Source organism: Rosa chinensis, chromosome 1 (assembly GCF_002994745.2).
Source record: "Rosa chinensis cultivar Old Blush chromosome 1, RchiOBHm-V2, whole genome shotgun sequence".
In the NCBI taxonomy this organism is placed as follows: domain Eukaryota; kingdom Viridiplantae; phylum Streptophyta; class Magnoliopsida; order Rosales; family Rosaceae; genus Rosa; species Rosa chinensis.
The window spans coordinates 66,442,171-66,460,911 of record NC_037088.1 but is presented as its reverse complement, the minus strand read 5'-3'; the positions used below and the strand labels follow the sequence as shown (position 1 = coordinate 66,460,911).

The 18,741-nt window shown below is 36.9% G+C and overlaps 2 protein-coding genes and 1 long non-coding RNA gene across 5 annotated transcripts; 1 reads left to right on the top strand and 2 right to left on the bottom strand.

Annotated features, from left to right (window-relative positions):
• Positions 1 to 98: 98 nt before the first annotated feature.
• Positions 99 to 1,928, bottom strand: LOC121050938. Its single transcript, XR_005804456.1, has 2 exons — positions 1,666 to 1,928; positions 99 to 1,049 (listed from the first exon to the last, which is right to left on the bottom strand). It is a non-coding gene; the product is annotated as an uncharacterized LOC121050938 (long non-coding RNA).
• Positions 1,929 to 3,476: 1,548 nt separating this feature from the next.
• LOC112172594 (cyclic nucleotide-gated ion channel 1) lies at positions 3,477 to 5,811 on the top strand. The gene is made up of 6 exons (XM_024310001.2): positions 3,477 to 3,920; positions 4,033 to 4,221; positions 4,326 to 4,630; positions 4,714 to 4,825; positions 4,918 to 5,166; positions 5,260 to 5,811. Exons 1-6 carry the CDS (start codon positions 3,477 to 3,479, stop codon positions 5,809 to 5,811), a joined length of 1,851 nt encoding a protein of 616 aa, XP_024165769.2.
• Positions 4,967 to 10,472, bottom strand: LOC112183532 (spermine synthase). 3 transcript variants are annotated; one of them, XR_005804451.1, is made up of 12 exons: positions 10,270 to 10,472; positions 9,003 to 9,223; positions 8,819 to 8,863; positions 8,335 to 8,411; positions 8,115 to 8,237; positions 7,449 to 7,553; positions 7,301 to 7,373; positions 7,117 to 7,188; positions 6,765 to 6,960; positions 6,451 to 6,580; positions 6,176 to 6,350; positions 4,967 to 5,794 (listed from the first exon to the last, which is right to left on the bottom strand). XR_005804451.1 is itself a non-coding variant. In XM_024321919.2 (11 exons), the coding sequence occupies exons 2-11, from the start codon at positions 9,190 to 9,192 to the stop codon at positions 6,252 to 6,254; spliced, it is 1,110 nt and encodes a 369-aa protein (XP_024177687.1). In that variant the 5' UTR covers positions 9,193 to 9,223; positions 10,270 to 10,472; the 3' UTR covers positions 5,999 to 6,251. The 3 variants fall into 3 exon arrangements, 1 of the variants encoding a protein (XP_024177687.1); XR_005804450.1 differs by having other exon boundaries at positions 4,967 to 5,781; XM_024321919.2 differs by lacking the exon at positions 4,967 to 5,794 and having other exon boundaries at positions 5,999 to 6,350.
• Positions 10,473 to 18,741: the final 8,269 nt, after the last annotated feature.

Here is an 18,741-nt window from a genome sequence, read left to right as displayed (position 1 = left end):
ATTGACTTGAGCTTGAGAGAGAGAGAGAGAGAGAGAGATGAAATGCAAGAATTTGAGTTTCCTTTTAGTATAAGTCATTGATGTACTGCAATTGAAACTTAGAACTGGTAATCTCCTTTCATTGATGATTTATTGAACTATGTACAAAGTAACATTGTGAACTTACAAAGTTGCCTAATTCAATTTTGAGCAAATAGTGTCATATGTACAATTGACAGTTGAGGAAATTTAAAAGCTACAATTCACAACTAAAAGTATAATGGCTAGCAGATTAATCCCACGTCAGAATATTCAAAAATGAGGCATTTTGAACGTGCAGGCGGCTGGTAAGCTGGTAGATTAATGTTCATTGCATTGCCATTTCCGAGTCCTTCATTTGTCGAACAAGTGAGGCCGGGAGGAGACAAATATCTCCTATAGGATCATAACAACATTCAAAGGTAAAAAGTAACAATATCTCAAGTGTCTATGTTCAACATCATTTAAAGACAGAAAAAAAAAAAAGTAGTTAGTATTCATCTATTCAACATTCTCTCTACCCACACTATAGGATTACAAGGTAAACTGCTACTGAACTCAATTCACATAAGACAATGAAAGATATTATACAAGTAACTCTCTGAAAGGTTAATTAATTAATCATCTTAACTCCCTTGCTAAAGCGACATAATATTCTAAATAATAACAAATAGCAAAACTAGAATAAGAATCAAGTCGAATCAAATGTGAGTTGCAACAATATAGAAAGTAGATTAAGGAGTTTGCTTGAAAAATACCTGTAAGACGTTTCCCAAGTTGGACTTCAACTTCTGTACCAAATGAAATATTACTGGCCAGAGATTTGAGAGGATCCACAGTAGGATCAACAAAAAGCAAGCTAGGTATATGTGGTGCATACACTAGCCTCCACCTTGCCTGATCAAGCTTTCCCTTCCCTTCTATCCTCGGCATTAGTTTTTCAAGTGTTGTAGTTGCAAGCTTTTGAAATGCAAGTTGCCCTCACCTTCCAAGATGGACTCTGCCAATAGACTTTCAAAGACTCTAGCAGCCTGTGTATAATGAACAAATGGGTCAGATTAAATTCCATATAACTGCAGGTAATGAAAAGTTATAACTTGAACTAACTTGTGCAATTCCAAGTATTAACTAAAGCAGAACTTGAGGAGAAACAAAATGTTCTGAAACTGATATAAATGAATGAAAAAAACATAGCTTGTGTTAACAAATGATTCCACTCATTCCAGCAACATAATTTACATGCAGCTTTCTATGTCTTCCGTCAGTTTTCAACATATAAAGCTCCATCTTCAAAAGATAATTTCTTTTAAGAGCTAGAATCAATTTCTTATGTGATAGCCTGATAGGAAGAAGAATTGATGGGGGTACAATTGCTGTTTGATTGTGTGTGAATTTAAATTGTTGACTTCATATTCATGAATTTAAGGTAAAGTAGAATGCTATGGTTGGAAATAAGAGGACAATAGTTGATAAGAAACAGATTGAATGGGATATAATTTTGCAAGAGCAATTCTAGAATATATAAACCCACCATGACCGGTTCATGGCACGCACGACTAGTAAGCAACAATGTCAAGATGGAAAAGATAATCGGAATTACAATTGCCCAGCAAAATTAACATATTGGACAACAATCAGGAATTAAACCTGGTGAGGGGGTGTGCCGTGTTGCTCACAGGCGGGATTTGACTCCGGTGACAGTTCACAGAAGACACTCTCCTGAAACTAGGTTCTTGCAAATGAAGTTGCTTTGTTTGCTGGAAGGGTGTTGTGATTTCAGACGACGACACCAACTAAACTCTGTTTGCACATTTATGGTTTCTTCAATGATATATTATTTTGTAGAGATGAAGGATGACCCAGAATACTTCTCAAGTCTTCCAACCTTACCTCCTCTACATGCACATGCCTGTCCCCCTTCTCCCTTACTAATCTCGAATCACAGTTTCATCTAACTTGTCCTATGCAAGTTGACCTCGTCAGTCTAACGGAAAAGCAGACGGCATCTGTTGGTCTACAATTGTTTTGGTTCATTCCAGACTCTTTCTATACTTTCAATTATTGATTCTTTAGTATCGTTTTCTAGATTAGTCAATTAGCAACTTGCAAGATTGAGAGATTAACTTGCCGATATACTTTTTCTTACAAAATAAGATGGTTTGTCAAAATGTATATACATTTTGATAAATCATCTTATATCTTATTTTGTAAGTTGCTAATCTCTTAATCTCTTAAGTTGCTAATTGATGACTAATTTAAAAAAGAATATTCTGAAAAAGTAAGTTCATGTCAAAAAGGCATTGACTAATTTGTTCAATTCAAACAAATACATACACCAATTTATTACATGAATAGTGTACAACACAAAAAATGAACTTATTCTTTCAGAAGATCAACACCTAAAAAAGTTAGAAAGCAGACTAGCTAGTAGCTACCTTCCTAGACACTTACCACTTCCCAGCTAGCTTCAAGTTTAGAGATTCATAATCTGGATTTCAAGATAGTTAAGCACTAACCGCGTAATTTGTGACGTATATAAGAATAGTCTTCTATGCATGAAACAATTAACCAATGTGACATGAACCTTTGACAATACATCCTCAATCAAGGAATGGCAGTATTGCCTTGTTGCAGTGGCCGCCCATGGATTTGATGGTTCCGGCCACTTGAGAGGTAATACGCTCATGATTTATATATAATCTTCATATAGTACTGGCAGTGGCAACCCCAGTGGACAAGTAGAGTTTTAACGGATCAACCGAGATTAGTAATTGTTCAACTAATCCATAGTAATTGACAGGAAATGAAGATAAATAATACAACTTACATCTGGATTGACTTTCGATCTTCAAGACTAGTACCACCAATGAAACGATCACCTCGTGTTGCATGCCCTTGTTTAAGTATATAGAATCAACAACTTGTCTAACCCAAATGACCTTTTCTTTTTCTAATTAATTGTCGACCTAATGCTGCGTATAAGTCTATAAAACGGAGTCTGAGCAATGTTCTTTGACATAGTGATTAATAGCTTCCGATTTCAGTTCTGTTGCAAGTTTCAACGTACCGGATTTTCTGCAAAAGAAAAACTCTAAGCCCAAGTCCAATTTTAGTTGCATCACTTACTAATTTGTCCATCATATAAGATACTTACATAGTCAGGCACTTGATTTATGGCTATTAATCCAGACGATAGCTTCATCATAAGGTTAGCTGCTTCTAGGAGCCAAATTACTCTTGCTTCAACAAATTGTCAGTAGTTTTTTTTTGTTTCACTTTTAGTCCCTAAACAACTTCAATATACTTGAAGAAAAGATACTTCATGTAACGAAAGCTAGCTCGCGTCCATTTTTTAGTTCTCATGTCATGGCTTCAACTCATTTGTATGTTTTTATATCAGCATTACAGCAGGTTACACTTTAGACAGTAAAGGAAGGCTGCAATCTCCTAAGACTCCTATGAACAGTGGAGGACATTCAATATTGTCAGAGACAAAATGGCCTACCTTTAAGGAATTTTTTGACCCCCAGGGGGCCTTCATTGCAATGTGGTATAAGATATTTGTGATTTCATGTCTGATTTCAGTAACCGCAGACCCCTTGTTCTTCTACATCCCCTACATCAACAAAGATAAAAAGTGCATTGATGGGGACAAGAGGGTGAGAACTGCAGCTCTAGTCCTCCGATCACTCACCGATATGACTTTCATAATGCATATTATACATGAAATTCGTGTTAGTACCAACACTGTGGTGTCAGAGATATCAAAAAGAGGAAAGCCAGCAGGTTGGCCATGGAAAAAGGCAGAGTTACTTGGCTTTGCCAAGGCAATATCTCAGAAGATGTCCTGGTTATCTATCTCCATCATAATAGACTTCATAGCCATTCTTCCGATCCCACAAGTAAGACATAACATAACATCTTTTCCTCTGTGCCTATACATTGTTAGATTTTCCCTTTTGAGCCTAGCTAGTAGCTAATATATTCAATTCATCAATTGTGTGTCTTGTGAAGGTGGCGCTGTTGGTATTCTTTCTGAAAATGGATGGCTCAGATTACAGAAAGAAGATTTTAAACGGGTTCCTGCTCTTTCAATATATGCCAAAGATTTATAGAATCTACCTTTCGTGTAAAGAACTTAAACAAACCGGAATATGGGCTAGAGGTGCATTCAATATTTTTCTCTACATCCTCGCCAGTCATGTAAGTTTAATCCCCATTGTAATCATTCCCATAACTCTTTAGTTTCTTTAGTACCTACTGCTTGACTGAGTTTTCTATTGATTGATTAATCTGCTAATATTTAGGTACTTGGAGCCTTTTGGTATTTCCTTTCTGTTCAACGAGAGACATCATGCTGGCATGAGGCTTGTGAACAACATCCTGATACCATAAGATGTATATCAACTTACTACTGTGATGACAGACCTACAGATCCACAATATATTAGTAATATCTCACTCCTGGATGAAAATTGCCCGGTAAATCCATCAGATGCAACACAATTTAATTTCGGAATCTTCCTTAATGCCCTTGAGTCCGGTAGCACGCACTCAACAAAGTTTTCCAAGAAGTTCTTTTACTCTTTCTGGTGGGGTCTGCGAAATCTAAGGTCTGCATATACAGATACATATAAACTGTGTATACTGTGATGTCATTCGCAGTGTTGAAAACTAACTACGTAAATTTCTGCAGTTCTCTTGGTCAAAATTTGGAAACGAGTACCTATGTGTGGGAAAACTGCTTCGCAATCGTTATATCTCTAACTGGTTTGCTACTAGTTTTGTATCTTATTGGAAATGTACAGGTTGGTAATGCAGCTCTCCACTGTTTAGTTTTTAAATTCAAAAAGGATACATTGTGCTGAGCTCCATTGCTGTCTGTGTTCTGGAATAACAGACGTATATACAGTTGGCAACTACGAAATCGGAAGAGATAAGACAGAAGATGATAATGAAAGAGCTAGAGATACAATGGTGGATGTCCAGAAATCATCTCCCTAACGATATGAAGACAGTGATCATCGAAAACGTAAGACAGAAATTGGAAGAGAACAAAGATGTTCATGTGGAGAATCTACTCTCTATTCTTCCCCTGAAGGACAGAAGGTCCATAAAGCGCCTTCTCTGCATGGACTCACTTAAGAAAGTAAATACTTGCTTCCCCAAACTTGGCTTCAGTCCATGAATTATCTTGCATGTTCTAATTCTTATTGGATTCACCTGAGCTTTATATATATAGGTACCGATGCTTCGATATATGGATGAAAGTGTGTTAAAACTCATCTGCGACAATCTGAAACCAGTAATCTACACAGAGAACAGTTATGTAATTCGAGCAGGAGAACCACTTGATCTAATGCTCTTCAACGCAGAAGGCATTATATGGACTTACACAACAAGTACTGATGGTTCAATAAAATTGGGTTCCTCAATCACAGAGTGTCTTGGTAAAGGTGATTTCTATGGAGAAGAACTTTTGAGTTGGGCTGCCTCATACATGTCCTTCTCCGACCTCCCTATCTCGACCCAAAATGTAAAATGCCATACAAAAGTTGAAGCCTTTTCTCTCATGGCAAAGGACTTGAAGGCTGTGGTCTCCAAATTCTGGTGGCATTTCAGCAAGGCAGTTCCCGATTTGAACAGAAACAATTCTCAGCTGGAGGAATTGGCTCTTTCTTCCATAAGAGCCCGTCGCCGCAATCGATTAAAGAAGCATATAAAAGCTCCTCAATTGTCTACTTACTCCCAAGAACTTGGGTACCTGCGGCTATACCCTGTTAATCGTTGCTAGCATGGTTACCTTAAGCTATTTAATTCATAGGACAAAACAAGATCAGATGCTAGCTAGTAGTTATCCTGTATTGTGTGTTAATTCAAAACAAATCTAAATGCGACAAGAGCTGTTAATCATAACGCTAATTGTATTTTCATATCGTTTGAAGAAAAATCGATCATTGCCTAAAAACGAAACAAAAAAGAAGAAAAATCGAATGAAAATATTCATAATTATTTGATTACTGAGCAAATTACTCATACGATCCAATAATGTAACAGGGCTAAACATATAGTAATAGGTCATTCAAGACATAACATCACAGTAAAACTTAAATCCCACCGATGCTTCAAAAGGAGCTCCATCTACACTTGATAATTACCTGGTCTCTATTCTTCCATGCGGTACTCATTTCAATAATCAGGAAGATAGAGTAACCAGTTGTCGCTAGTTATTTACTAGGACAAGCCACTTTGTCTTGCTGGAGTTGAAGAATCACGGAGTGCGCTCACCTCCTTCCTCAAAAAAGTAGGCAAGGCAAAGGCAGCTGAGTGCATCTGTCAAACGAACAACCAAACCCAAGCTGAATAAAGGAAATTAAAGTAAAAGATAAATTTCTTCTCAAGGGTGAATTGGAAAAACTTTTGGGGCTCCTACCTCAGAGTTATAGAACCGAAGTTCTCTTCTGTGTTTGACAGCTCCTTCCAACTTCTCAATGGAGTTGACTGGATTTTTAAAATCAACAGGAGGCCCTTCTGTTGAGCATAGCAGAAAACCTATAACACCACTGCACGACAGTAAACTCAGACTAAGAATCACTTCATAATATCTACCTGATCCCCGAATGGGAAGAATTCAATTTATCTCAGACTGGCAAGTTCTCTTATAATGCCAAACCATCCAACTGAAGTTGATGACAAAACTTGCATATGTAAGAAACAAATTATGTAGGAAACAAATTATGTTGTTACCTTGGATATGTAGGAACACTCGCCCATGCATAGTTGACTGACCCCTTGAATGTTAGATGGCAAACAGAGATCATATCTTCAATAAGATGTGTATGGAGCCACATACTCTCTGCCATGTTACAGAGAACACCGCCAGGCCTTAATGCTCTAGCGATTGTCTCAAAAAATGGCTTCTCTACAAGCTCTTGAGCAGGACCTATGTCCGAAGGATACCATATATTTAAGCATTAGATTCTAAAACCTTAAAAGTCAGGAATGCATATCAAAATCATGTGAATATGCAAAAACACGTCACTATATATATATATATATATAAGCAGTAAGTGTTCTAGTAAAAGATCAAAAAACGTACCTACAGGATCTGATGAATCAACAATTATAGCATCATACTTCCCTTCAGGTGCATGCCTCAAGAATTCAGTAGCTGTCATGTAATAAAAATGAGATATGATTGGGACAGCAAAGCAAAATAGAAAAACCAATTTGATGAAACTCTTTTATCAAACAGATAGAAGAAATTGTAGCAGTAAGCATACCATCACCAACATGCAGATGGACACGAGGGTCCTCAAATCCAACAGCTAACTCTGGAAAAAACTTCTTAGACACCTAGAAGAAAAAACAAAATGCAGATGAGTTGGTCGCCACAGAATTTCTCAACAATCAAATACAACCAATACTTACATCTATAACCATCTTATCTATCTCACATATATCAATATGCTCAACAGAAGGATGGCGTGATATCTCCCTAAGAACTCCACCGTCACCACCACCGACAACCAGAACCTGCATCAAGGATTTTAAAGCATTTAGCATTAACAATAAGACTATTAATCATCAAATTCATGAGGGAATCTAATCAACTCTGTTTTTAAAACCAAAATTAGACCGAAGATCAAAACCCTGACTAGACAAGTATTTAGAAAACTTGTTCATAGTGCAAAATGCTCATATACCCAAATCCACCCTAAATGTGGCAGAAAACAGGCACAGGGGCTGAGCACATATGAACTTGGTTCACATTGCAAATAGTCGGCTGCAGACTTGTGCAGCCAAATCCAGCCAAAATAAGGCACATCATTCCATGGAAGGCACTATATGCAAAACCTTACTGATCAATAATAAAGTGGACAATCCCTTTTTTCAAGAGCCTCCTAAACCCAGATATGCTTTGCAATTCATGGTAGATTGAGCAATATGAACATAAGCTGGCACTACTGAATAGCAGAAAGAATATGCAATAAGGACAACTGGCAGCCTGATATAGTACCATATTCCATCACATAATCATATAGTAGTAAACACACCATAACATCAAAAATAAGATGGATGGATTATGAAAATTACATTTTTTGGGGAGGGAATCGAACAAAGAGGTAGATGAGTTATCATCTCCTGGTATGCACATTCGTCCTTCTCACTCAGCTGAATGATGCCATCAAGAACAAGCACTTTTCCATATGTTGAAGACTGAACAGAAAGGAAGCCATATTAAAAATGCTTGAAAAAGAACGAATAGAATGGATATAAACAGCCAGAGGTAACCTTCAAGATGAGAATGTCAAACCTCAAAAACCAAAACCTCTTGGAACTCTGATTTATCCTTGAATAGAATGTTTTCTACTTTCAGTGAGTGAGCTTCACCTTTCAAAATGAAATAAAAGAATAAAATAAATATCAAAGGCATTTTTAATGCACAAAAACAGTCTAGAGTTAGAGATGATAACTTTTCAACAGAATGTATTTTAACAAGAAATTTTAGTGAGCCAAAAAAAGAAAAAAAGGACAAACAAACAGATACTACGCCAATAGGGCAAGATATAAATCAAGCAACAAATGTTCATCAGTCCCTATTTCCTTTCCTCATTACTGGAAAATGTTTGACAATGGGTCCTCTAAAGGGCAGTTTTCAAGAACTTAAGGATTGTGACCATCAGAAATTGTTAAAACCTCAACCATAGTATAACTGAAATATGTGCTGCAAAGTATAACAAATACTAATGCACATATGAAAAGAAGTGGATTTATAGGTGCATCAAAGTAAAGCCTACCAGGCCACATCGGGTTGTTGAAGTAAGTCTTTCTACTAGCCTTATCTGCAATTCAAATCAAAAAGAAAATATAGGGGTCAATGTTATCAACCTGCTTGGACATCCAACAAGACTATGTATTACTTTGCTGATGGGAAAGAAAAGAGTTGACTAAGATTACAAGGAGGAAATTATAGATAATGACCTGTGCGAGACTGGGATTCTGAAAACCACCCAGAAACAACAGTAGAATGGCTTATTGCATCGGCCTCAGGATCTGAAGCCCTAGCCTTCAAGCAACAAGAAGGAATGGCCTTCTCTGAACCGTTTCTGTTACTCACCTTCCCATCCATAGTCTTCTGGCATTCCAAACCTCTTCCTGCGTCTTCCCCCATAGACTATCTTTTTCTTCTCCGACTCCAGCCTCTGAAATAAACAACATTCATTAAGTACTACATTTTGGAAAATGAAATAGTAATCACAACCAAAACATCTATGACAATCAAAGACAAGTTGTCACAGAAACACACAAACACAAATTGCACCAAGTTAAAACCTTTATCTTGTACATTGAAAACAACCAATGCAAACAAAACAACAGCTTTGGTTAACAAGGAAAAGAGGCATACCAGATGAAAAATCACAAGAAACGACTCTTAAGCAAAAGGGTTTAACTTATAACCCATACATATGGTTAAAAAATGGAAAGTTTCACTCTTTATGTAAAGATAGACTAGATTTGCGGATGCAATATAATTGAATATACAGAACATAATCAAGGCAAGATCTTTTTCCTTTTCAGAACCTAAAACCACATCACACTAAATCACACAATTCCCTCAAAAGATTCATCTGCAATTAAACTCGAGTTAAACACCTCGATCACGCAGTAAACAAAAATTACACCTACATTGCAAGAATGAAAAGAATCATCTGAGATTTATTTTATTCCATTTACTGGGCCCCAAGTTTTCATCAAAAAGACAAAGGAGTTAAAACTTCTGGTGCCCAGCATTACCTCAGCAACAAAAATAAACTATCAACACAAAGCTTTCTCCCGAGAAACAGACAACCTCAGAATTTATACCCTCTACACCGACAAGTACCAAAAACAACAAAAAAAAAATTAATAAATTATGTTTCAAATTCCAGTTGTTCTTCATCCCCAGAAACATGAGAAGATTTTTTTTTTTTTTTTTCCTTTCTGTAATCCTGTTTGGTTGCAAAAAGGCCACAAAAACAGAAACTTTCCGGGAACCAAACAACGTGTTAGGATTAAATTGATGCACTGCACTTAGACTAATCCTCTGTTTCTACAAATTGGGTCAATCAAATTGAGAGAAAATCCAGCATTACATTCAAAACTCGGAAATACAAAATCCCAATGTGGCCGAACGCATAACATACGTATACATATAAGCCAAAAACATACAGATACAGAGAGAGAAAGTGAATGAAAAAGGTGATCTTGCCTGACGTTGATGAGAGAAAGATTGGGTTTTGCTTTGAAATATGGAGAACCTGGGCTGAACTAGACTCTGGAATCTAGTCTGTGTTGTCAGAGTTAAACAGTATGAGTTTCTCTCTCTATCTCTTTCTCTCTCTAGAACTAGCTTTGGGTTCTGGCTATCTGGCTTTTGTGTTCTGCCCAGTTTGGTTTGGACGAGAATGGCGTACCGGCCAATATTTATAGAAAAGTTCTATAATTCAGAGAAGAATAAATATATTTTTATAGATTTTGTTTGTTTCCTTTTTTTTGTGATTGGTGTATATGGGTAAATTGGGAACGTTACCAATTTTTGGTGATTTATTTATTGAAACTAGGAATTGAGGATCATGATTCAACTAATCATAGGGTTATGCAAAGGTGGAAGCTATGACTTTGGCCATAGACTGAGCTGATATTAAATATGTATCATATGATACACACACACACAACACACGCATTTTTATATACCAAAATATGATATATTTTTTTTACGAGAAATTAGTTCATCAGACTCATCACATCTGTTGTTTCATTCAAAGTTTCAAACTATCAAAAGAGAAAATAAAGTGGTGGTATAGTAACTTGGCTTAGAGAAAAGCTTATTGATCAACCTTTGTGATAGAGAAGTAAAGAGTAAAGCTCTGCTTATATGTTGGCAACTTCAGGAGGCTCGAAACAATCTCGTGTTTTGCCAAATCTTTCCTCATCGTTCCAAAGTGTTTATGGCTTCTGCTTCTATTGGCTCTAGTTTCTGGAAAGGGAATCTTAAGCTACAAAGAAACCATCTAATCAAGCTCATAAGGTGGGTTTCTCCTAGTCCTTAAACGGTCAATCTTAACTTCGACGACTGCGTTCTGTTATCCATAACAACAAAGCTACAGTTGATATTATAATTAGAGGTTCTAATGGCACTTTTTTTATTGGCGGAGTCAAGATACATGGGCACTACTAATGTCTTGCTCATTGAAAGTTTTGCTCTTTGTGATGGTTTTTATCAAGCCTTAGAAAATGGTTTCAAAAGTTGAAGTGTAGGGTGATTCCAAAACTCTTATCCATTGTATCACTAGTAATTACTCGATTCCTCAAAGGCTTAACTCACAGCTATTAGAATATCAGGAAGCTTGCTACATGTTTTGAGGATATCAAGCTTAAACACATCTTCAACAGAAGCCAATTTTGTTGCTGATTCTTTGACAAAGATGGGTCATAATCTCGATTTGAGTCATATTTGGTTTCGGGACCTTCCTCACTCCACAACTACTGCTTCTATGTTCAATAGGATATATCAACTATAAGTGCCCTGGAGGCTCCTCTATTTAATTTTCTTTTGGTTGTTTTGTAGTTTTTTTTCTCATAAAATAAAAATATAACTTCAACTGTTCAGTCATTAACCATTTGAAACACAATTTTTTTTTTTAATAAAAATTGAATTCGTGTACATTAAACATGAGCTAAATTATGTTTACCAATTGGGTGAAAAATTGGTGTACCAATATATTATCTTGATTGACAGTGACCGCAATGTCTTTCACGAAATAACCTTTCACAAATCACAACTAAACATTTCTTTTGTATCAATTTGTTATGCAAGTCATTGCCAAAAAAGAAAAAGAAAAATCATTATCCAACGGACATGTAAAGTATAAAGCAATCCACCACATTGACATCAAGATTTTGAGAAAAGGACCATAAAACAATAAGACTTTGTTGGGTAAAACATAAAACACATCGACATTATCATAACTTTAACAAAAAAATTTATAACAAACCATGTGAACCATGTGTATTGTAAATCTCTAATATTTTGATGTTTCTTGTGGACAGTCACATTGAAGGTCAGCATAGTCCATGTGTCATGGGTGTTCTTGAAAACACCTAATGCACGTAGTCCGCCTGTTGAAATCTGGCAACAACATGTCTCTCTAGTTCCTTTGTCTAATTCTTTTCAAGTTCTTTCAGCAAAGCGTGAAATGGATCAAGTGAAGAAGATTGATGCAAACTCTTGTAGTGAAGGAGATGAATCTAATGCAAATTTGGTTTTGAATGATGATCAACCTGGCATACAAGTTCAGAGCTCAAATGTGACTAATGTTGGTAGATTAGGACATGTTGAAACAGGCAACAAGATTAGGACATGTTGAAACAGGCAACAAGTCCAACTCCAATAAGTTCTTCACGACATAATGTTCTAACTAAGTTTTGTTGGGGTGATTTGATAAATGAAGAATCTATTGGGCAGACTGTTTATGTTTGGTCTGACATCAATTTTTTAAGCTCTTGGTAAGATGAGGGTGACGCAACCTTAGAAGATGAAAGTCTTATTCAGGCTCTGCCAAAGACTCAAAAAAAAAAGGGCTAAATACAAATTACTACCCTGTGGTTTAGGTCCAAAATCAATTCAGTCTCTGAATTTATAATTTCATCAAAAACACCCCTGCACTTTCAATTTTGATCTAATATGTCCAATTTGTTAGTTTTTTGACAATTGAGTTATTTAACTTGTTAATGTGGCTCATATATAGCCTATGTTTTATGATGTGGTGTCGAGGTGGTCTGCATAGTCAATTTAGGAGTGAGTCCTACTAATAAAAATAAATAGTTTTTCAACAAATAATCCAACTATAACTTGAACCCATAACAGAATATTAACGAATTGGATCTATTAGATCAAAATTTAAAGTGCAGGGGTGTTTTTGATGAAATTAGAAGCCCAGGGACTGAATTGATTTTGGACCTAAACCACAGGGTACTAACTAGTATTTAGCCCAAAAAAAAAAAAAAAATCAAAGGTCAAACACTGTCCAACTAGTTCGTGATATCCCTGTCCTACCCATAACCGGACACAAATTGTGTGTGTTAACCTTTGATTCAATTGGTTATACCTTTTGAATTTCATTTTTTCTTTTTCCCTTGTTTGCACCTGTTTCTTGCACGACGTCCTACTAAGCTCTCGCTGTTGGATGAGAGAGAATTTTGGCTGAGATTATGTAAGGGCCAAGAATGAAGTCACTCGATCATTCGGCCGAGAATGAAATTAATTGGCCATTCAGCTGAGATGAGGAAATTAGTCAAATAAGCATTAGGTCGACCGAGAATATAGAATTTAGGTCATATGGCCGAAATTAAGGTATTGACTGAAATCAGGGTTTCTCGGTCACTCAATCGAGATTATAGTTTTGAGTCGTATGACTGAGCGTTGTTCGGTCACTTGACCGAGATTAGAGTTTTGAGTCTGAGATAAAGATATCGTTCAATCACTCGGTCGAGGTTTGAGATTTTGGGTCGAACAACCCAAAAGATGATGAAAGTGGATCACACGGTTACATGGTTGGAAAATCCAAGTTCAAATGAGTGACTACGCAAATGGGCCGAGAATGAGCTTAGATATGCTCGGCCAAGCCTAAGTGACAAACATCGGCCGAGGAGTCCGTTCAATGAAGGAATCCTCACAAGAAAAAAGTTCAAATCAATTAAGGATTTCAATTGTGAAGATTCCAGATATCAGCCGAATCATAACATTTATGGATGAATCAACCGAAAAAGGAAGATGAATCCTACTTGAATTCCACGTCTTAGAGAGCAAGTTAGACTAGGTTTTGATTTGTATATATAGGAGCTTTAAACTCATTGTAAAAGGTCCTACACCACACAAACAAATCAATATACAACTTTTACTCTCAAACTTTTCTCTTGCTATCTCATAGGTACTTTACCTTCGATTCAACTTTCATAACTTGTTTTCACTTCTAGTTTTTCTATTTCAATTCAGTACTTTAATTTCTTGTTCATTTACTTTATATGCACTTTACTTTTCGCACTTAGGAGTAGTTCGTAACGTAGAATTATCATCCATTGATCTCTTTCGGCCAGTCTGGATTGGGTCGATGCGATTCGCTGTTCACACACACATAATCTCACAACGCTTTGACAACCGAGTCCACTTCACCGTGATTTGTGAGTACCTTCATATCTCTTGCTTTTCACCCGAACCTTTGATTTTACCCAAGAAGTGAACGTGATAGAAGATCCCGGTCAGGATTGACGCCTAACCGAAGTCCTTGCAACAGAGGCATTAGAACCTAACAGCCGAGAGAGTTCCTTCCTCGGCCTACAGTCATTTGATAAGAAGTCAGATACAAGCGCAAATCAGATCTGAATCTCACTCGGCCATTCGGCCGCGAGTTGGCACGCCCGCGCAATTTCAGAAGGACGATTCAACCACAGGTCCCTCGGCCCTCATTTTCGGCCGAGACGATTTTGAGGCAAACATCCCTAGGAGTTTTGGCTTCATATCCCCCTCCTGCAGTTCTCTTTTCTTTCTTTTTTTAAAGGAATAAATATAAAGGGCCGTGACCACTTACCCAATTTTAACCTAAAAATTGTCCACTTACTCCACTAAAAGTTTTTTACTCCCATTTACCGAATTTAAACTCAAGTGACATCTCTCTCTCTCTCTCTCTCTCTCTCTCTCTCTCTCTCTCTCTCTCTCTCTCTCTCTCTCTCTCTCTCTCTCTCTCTCTCTCTCTCTCTCTCTCTCTCTCTCTATCCCCACCTACCCTCCCCTCTCCAATCACTTTCCGACGAGGACAGAGATCTTGTTCGGACCCGTAAACAGCAGCAGTCTTGGCGGTGATGACGACGACGACGTGAGAAGCGAGCAGTCTTGGCCGGGTCCTGCTTTAATTCCCCTCGACCCTTCCTCGATCATGATTTAATCCGGCATCATGATGTTGGATGACATGGCGGCGGCGACGTCCACGCGGGCGGCATCATGATCGGTCGGTCACCACGTCTTCTCACCTCCGTCTAATTCAATCCGGAATTGAATACCATTTTGGGTTCGATGAGATTTGAAAGTGAAACCCAGATTCTATATTCAGAATTTGTTTTTTATTTATTTTTTTTGTCTTTTTTTTCTTCACTCTATTGATTGACCAAAACTTGTCTCTGGGTTTTGGTTCGATGACCGGATTCTACTTTGGTTTTGGAGAAACCAGGCAGACGACAATGGGCAAGGCCTCCTTTTTTTTCGTAACACAGGGGCAAGGCCCAAAAGGACAAAAAAGAAATTGAGCATTAATATCTAATAAATGAAATTAGATTTTTGATGATTGATTGGGGAATTGAAGGGACTTGTTTCAAAGAAGACGGGGCTGCATCCGGAGGAGCAGAAGCTGTTGTCTAGGGGCAATAATAAGATTATCGGGAGGTAATAATAATATTACTGGAGGGCAATAAAATATTTTTTGGGGCAATAATAAGATTATTTATTTGGATAAACCTACAAAAACATTCAAAATTAAAAACATCTTCATTTTTCACTAATTATTGATCCCCAATGAACTTGTTATGGGGGGGGGGGGGGGGCAACAATATGGTTATTGGGTATTATTAGGGAGCAATAAATTCAGACGCTGGAATCTGGTCACCAGTCCGGTATCGGGATTCCAGTCACCAGTCCGGTATATGGATTCCTATCACCGGTCGCCGGATTCCGGTCACCGAAGTCCGCGGCCGGCCATTGGTCACCGGAGTCCGGCAAGGTCTCCAATGACTTATCTCTCTAAGTGACAAAGAATGAGAGGGCAAAAATGTCCCAAAAATAAATAAAAATGAATAAAAAATAATTAATTGGGTATTAGGGAAATGATCTCTTAAAGTGTTTGGGTAAGTGGGCAATTTTTATCCTAAAATTGTGTAAATAGTCATTATCCTTAAATATAAATGTTATCATCCTTATTAGATGAAATAGTGGATAATCATTGATGCCGTATTTATTACAAAAAATAGACAAACAAATAGTACTCGTTGTGTTGGCTAATTGACCTTTGAGTTGGGGGTAATGAGGTTGTGGTTCATTTACAACAATATCCAACTTCTGTTCAACACGTACATACCTCTCGTCGTGGACATTGAAATCAACTTTTATGATCGATCCACAAAGGCAATCCCACAACTAACTACACTTTGGACATGGTCAAGGATGTCGGTGCCCTTAGAGCAAGTTCACCCATTAGGTCACCATGTCACCCACTATTCACTGCTTTTTAGTGTTAATTTCACCATCTGAGTCACAAGCACAGTGTATTTCGTGACCCAGAGAATGAAAATATACACTAAAAAGCAGTGAATAGTAGGTGACTCGGTGACCCAACAGGTGAACTTGCTCTTATGGCCTTATGTTCTCCGATCGATCATCGTTTTCCTTATATGATCTGGTCATGTTTGCACTTCAGGCTGCAACTCCGTTTCGTTCAATGACTCCTAAATGAGATGTATCGAATAATCTTCAAGCGGGACACTACTCTAATGTGTTTGAATGTTTTTGATTATGTCTCTGCTAAATTACTAGATGAGATTTCAAATTCAAATTCATTCTCAGACCAATAAATAGAAATTTGGATTCTTTCATTGCCCTAAATAGCTAGAACATAGACCGGAGAGATAGAAAATAATCGATATATATTTTCTACCCCACAAATTAATGGACGTCTGTATCAATCAGCGACATAAATAAACAATGTGATGCATGCTTTTAGTACGTATTGTTGATCTGTTTTCTTTAACAGTGGATCTCGATTCAAAGAGAACCACTGCATTTAGCTTTTTATCTGAAATGCTTTCGTTTGGTGAGTTCGTTCATCATTTTCGTGGCCCCAGCCCCAGCCCCAGCATTTGCCCAATGAAATGCTATCAACCACATAGTCACTGCAGGCTCATCGGACCTCTTCCCCAATAATAGCTTTCAAACCTGTTGAGCAGAAACCGGATATGGACCGGATATGGTTTCTGTTTCTTATCAAACATCGAATGGTTGGAACAAAGAACATCTAAGCATACTTTTCTTCTTTTGGTGTTATGAAAGCAATCTGCGATAACATGATATGCTTTTAACTTTGATAAGAACTATTCTTTTGAGGTGGAAAGATACTACATTAGTGGTGCGGCCGCTGGCCGGTGTTAATTTTTTGACTTTTTCATTTTATTATTATTTTTGTTGATTTTTTTAATTTATATATCCATTTAGAATTCCGCATTAAATACACATTATTATCAACAAATCTAATCAAATAATTCAAATTAAATTAACGTTTCTTCACATATCAATACAGATTAAGACATACAATTTATTCATAAGATGTGATTGATGGATGATGGATCAAGAGGTTTTTGATAAATGTCCTTGTCAATTTTCAACCAAATTAAATAGGCTAGATCGTCATCATTTTCCGCTTCTAGTTCAACCAAAATGAAATTAAGCTTGATTTTTCATTGGCAAAGGGAAAAAGATGAGCCTGTCATAATAAAACGTGTCATAAGAATCTGAAAAAGCCATGCATCATATTCAAAAGGAAAAGAGAACAAAGGCTGTCGTGATCCAGGGCCAAGGTGCATGTGTGTGATCCGCGTTGAATTATAGCCCCCAAAATTAGTTAAGACTTTGATTAATCACTTGAAATAATTTCCTTCATTGAATTGAATTTAAAAGATAAGCGTACTTTACGTGTTAGTTGTGGACAGTAGTATAGGAGGGAATAATTAGCTGTAAGTACAGGAACAATTAGTATACTTACAAAGAAGAGAATAATTTTTGGCTAATTCTAGTGACCAGCCCAGTTCGAAATGTAAAGATAGTCGGAAGGCTAATTGCTTTTGGCTAATGCAAGTCATAATCAACAAAATTCCTTCTTATAAATAATGAAGTTACACGTGTCTCAATATTTAAATGAGTGTGGAAGATGATATGTGATGCCAAGAATAAAAAGGGTACTTTGGCACTGGCAAGCAATAATAAAATGCCATAAAACCCCATTTTTCTTCATACAATAAGGCTTCAACTGTAAGAAGGATAGAACATTAAACAAGCAAGAAGCATGCGCTTAAAAAAGTAGGTGCAGGTTCAATGGAATCGTAAAGAAAGTAAAAGGAGTAATTCCAAGTGCCTATCAAACTTAAATATTTGATAAATCATTTATTTAACTAAATAGTAAATACATTTTCAAGTCTCATTTTAACTATTTTAAAAATGAACGTATTTGATCTTAATGTATATTTTTTTCACAACGTAGATGATCAACCTTTAAAACCTCCACTCTCCTAAGATAATCTTTTTTTCCTATTAAATCAAGTAGAAAATATGAAAATAAAACTTCGTCCTTCACGTACGATGGCCCCGGGAATACCAGCTTTGTCAAAAAATTAATATTGTGGTTGAGAAATTATATGGACCATCCTCTTAATTGGACCTCCAAGTAGGCCGCCCTTTCTTTGTTTGTTCTCTACACATAACACATGCAAAGAGGTACGGTTTAGGTGAAGAAGTTAATCTACAACTATATATATTTGCACACGAGAAAATAATGCAAGTGCCCTCCCTATATGAATGTATCCCTATAAGCCAACAGCACTTGTGACTCCTGTCAGTCTCAGACAAAAAAGAAAAACATGACATCCT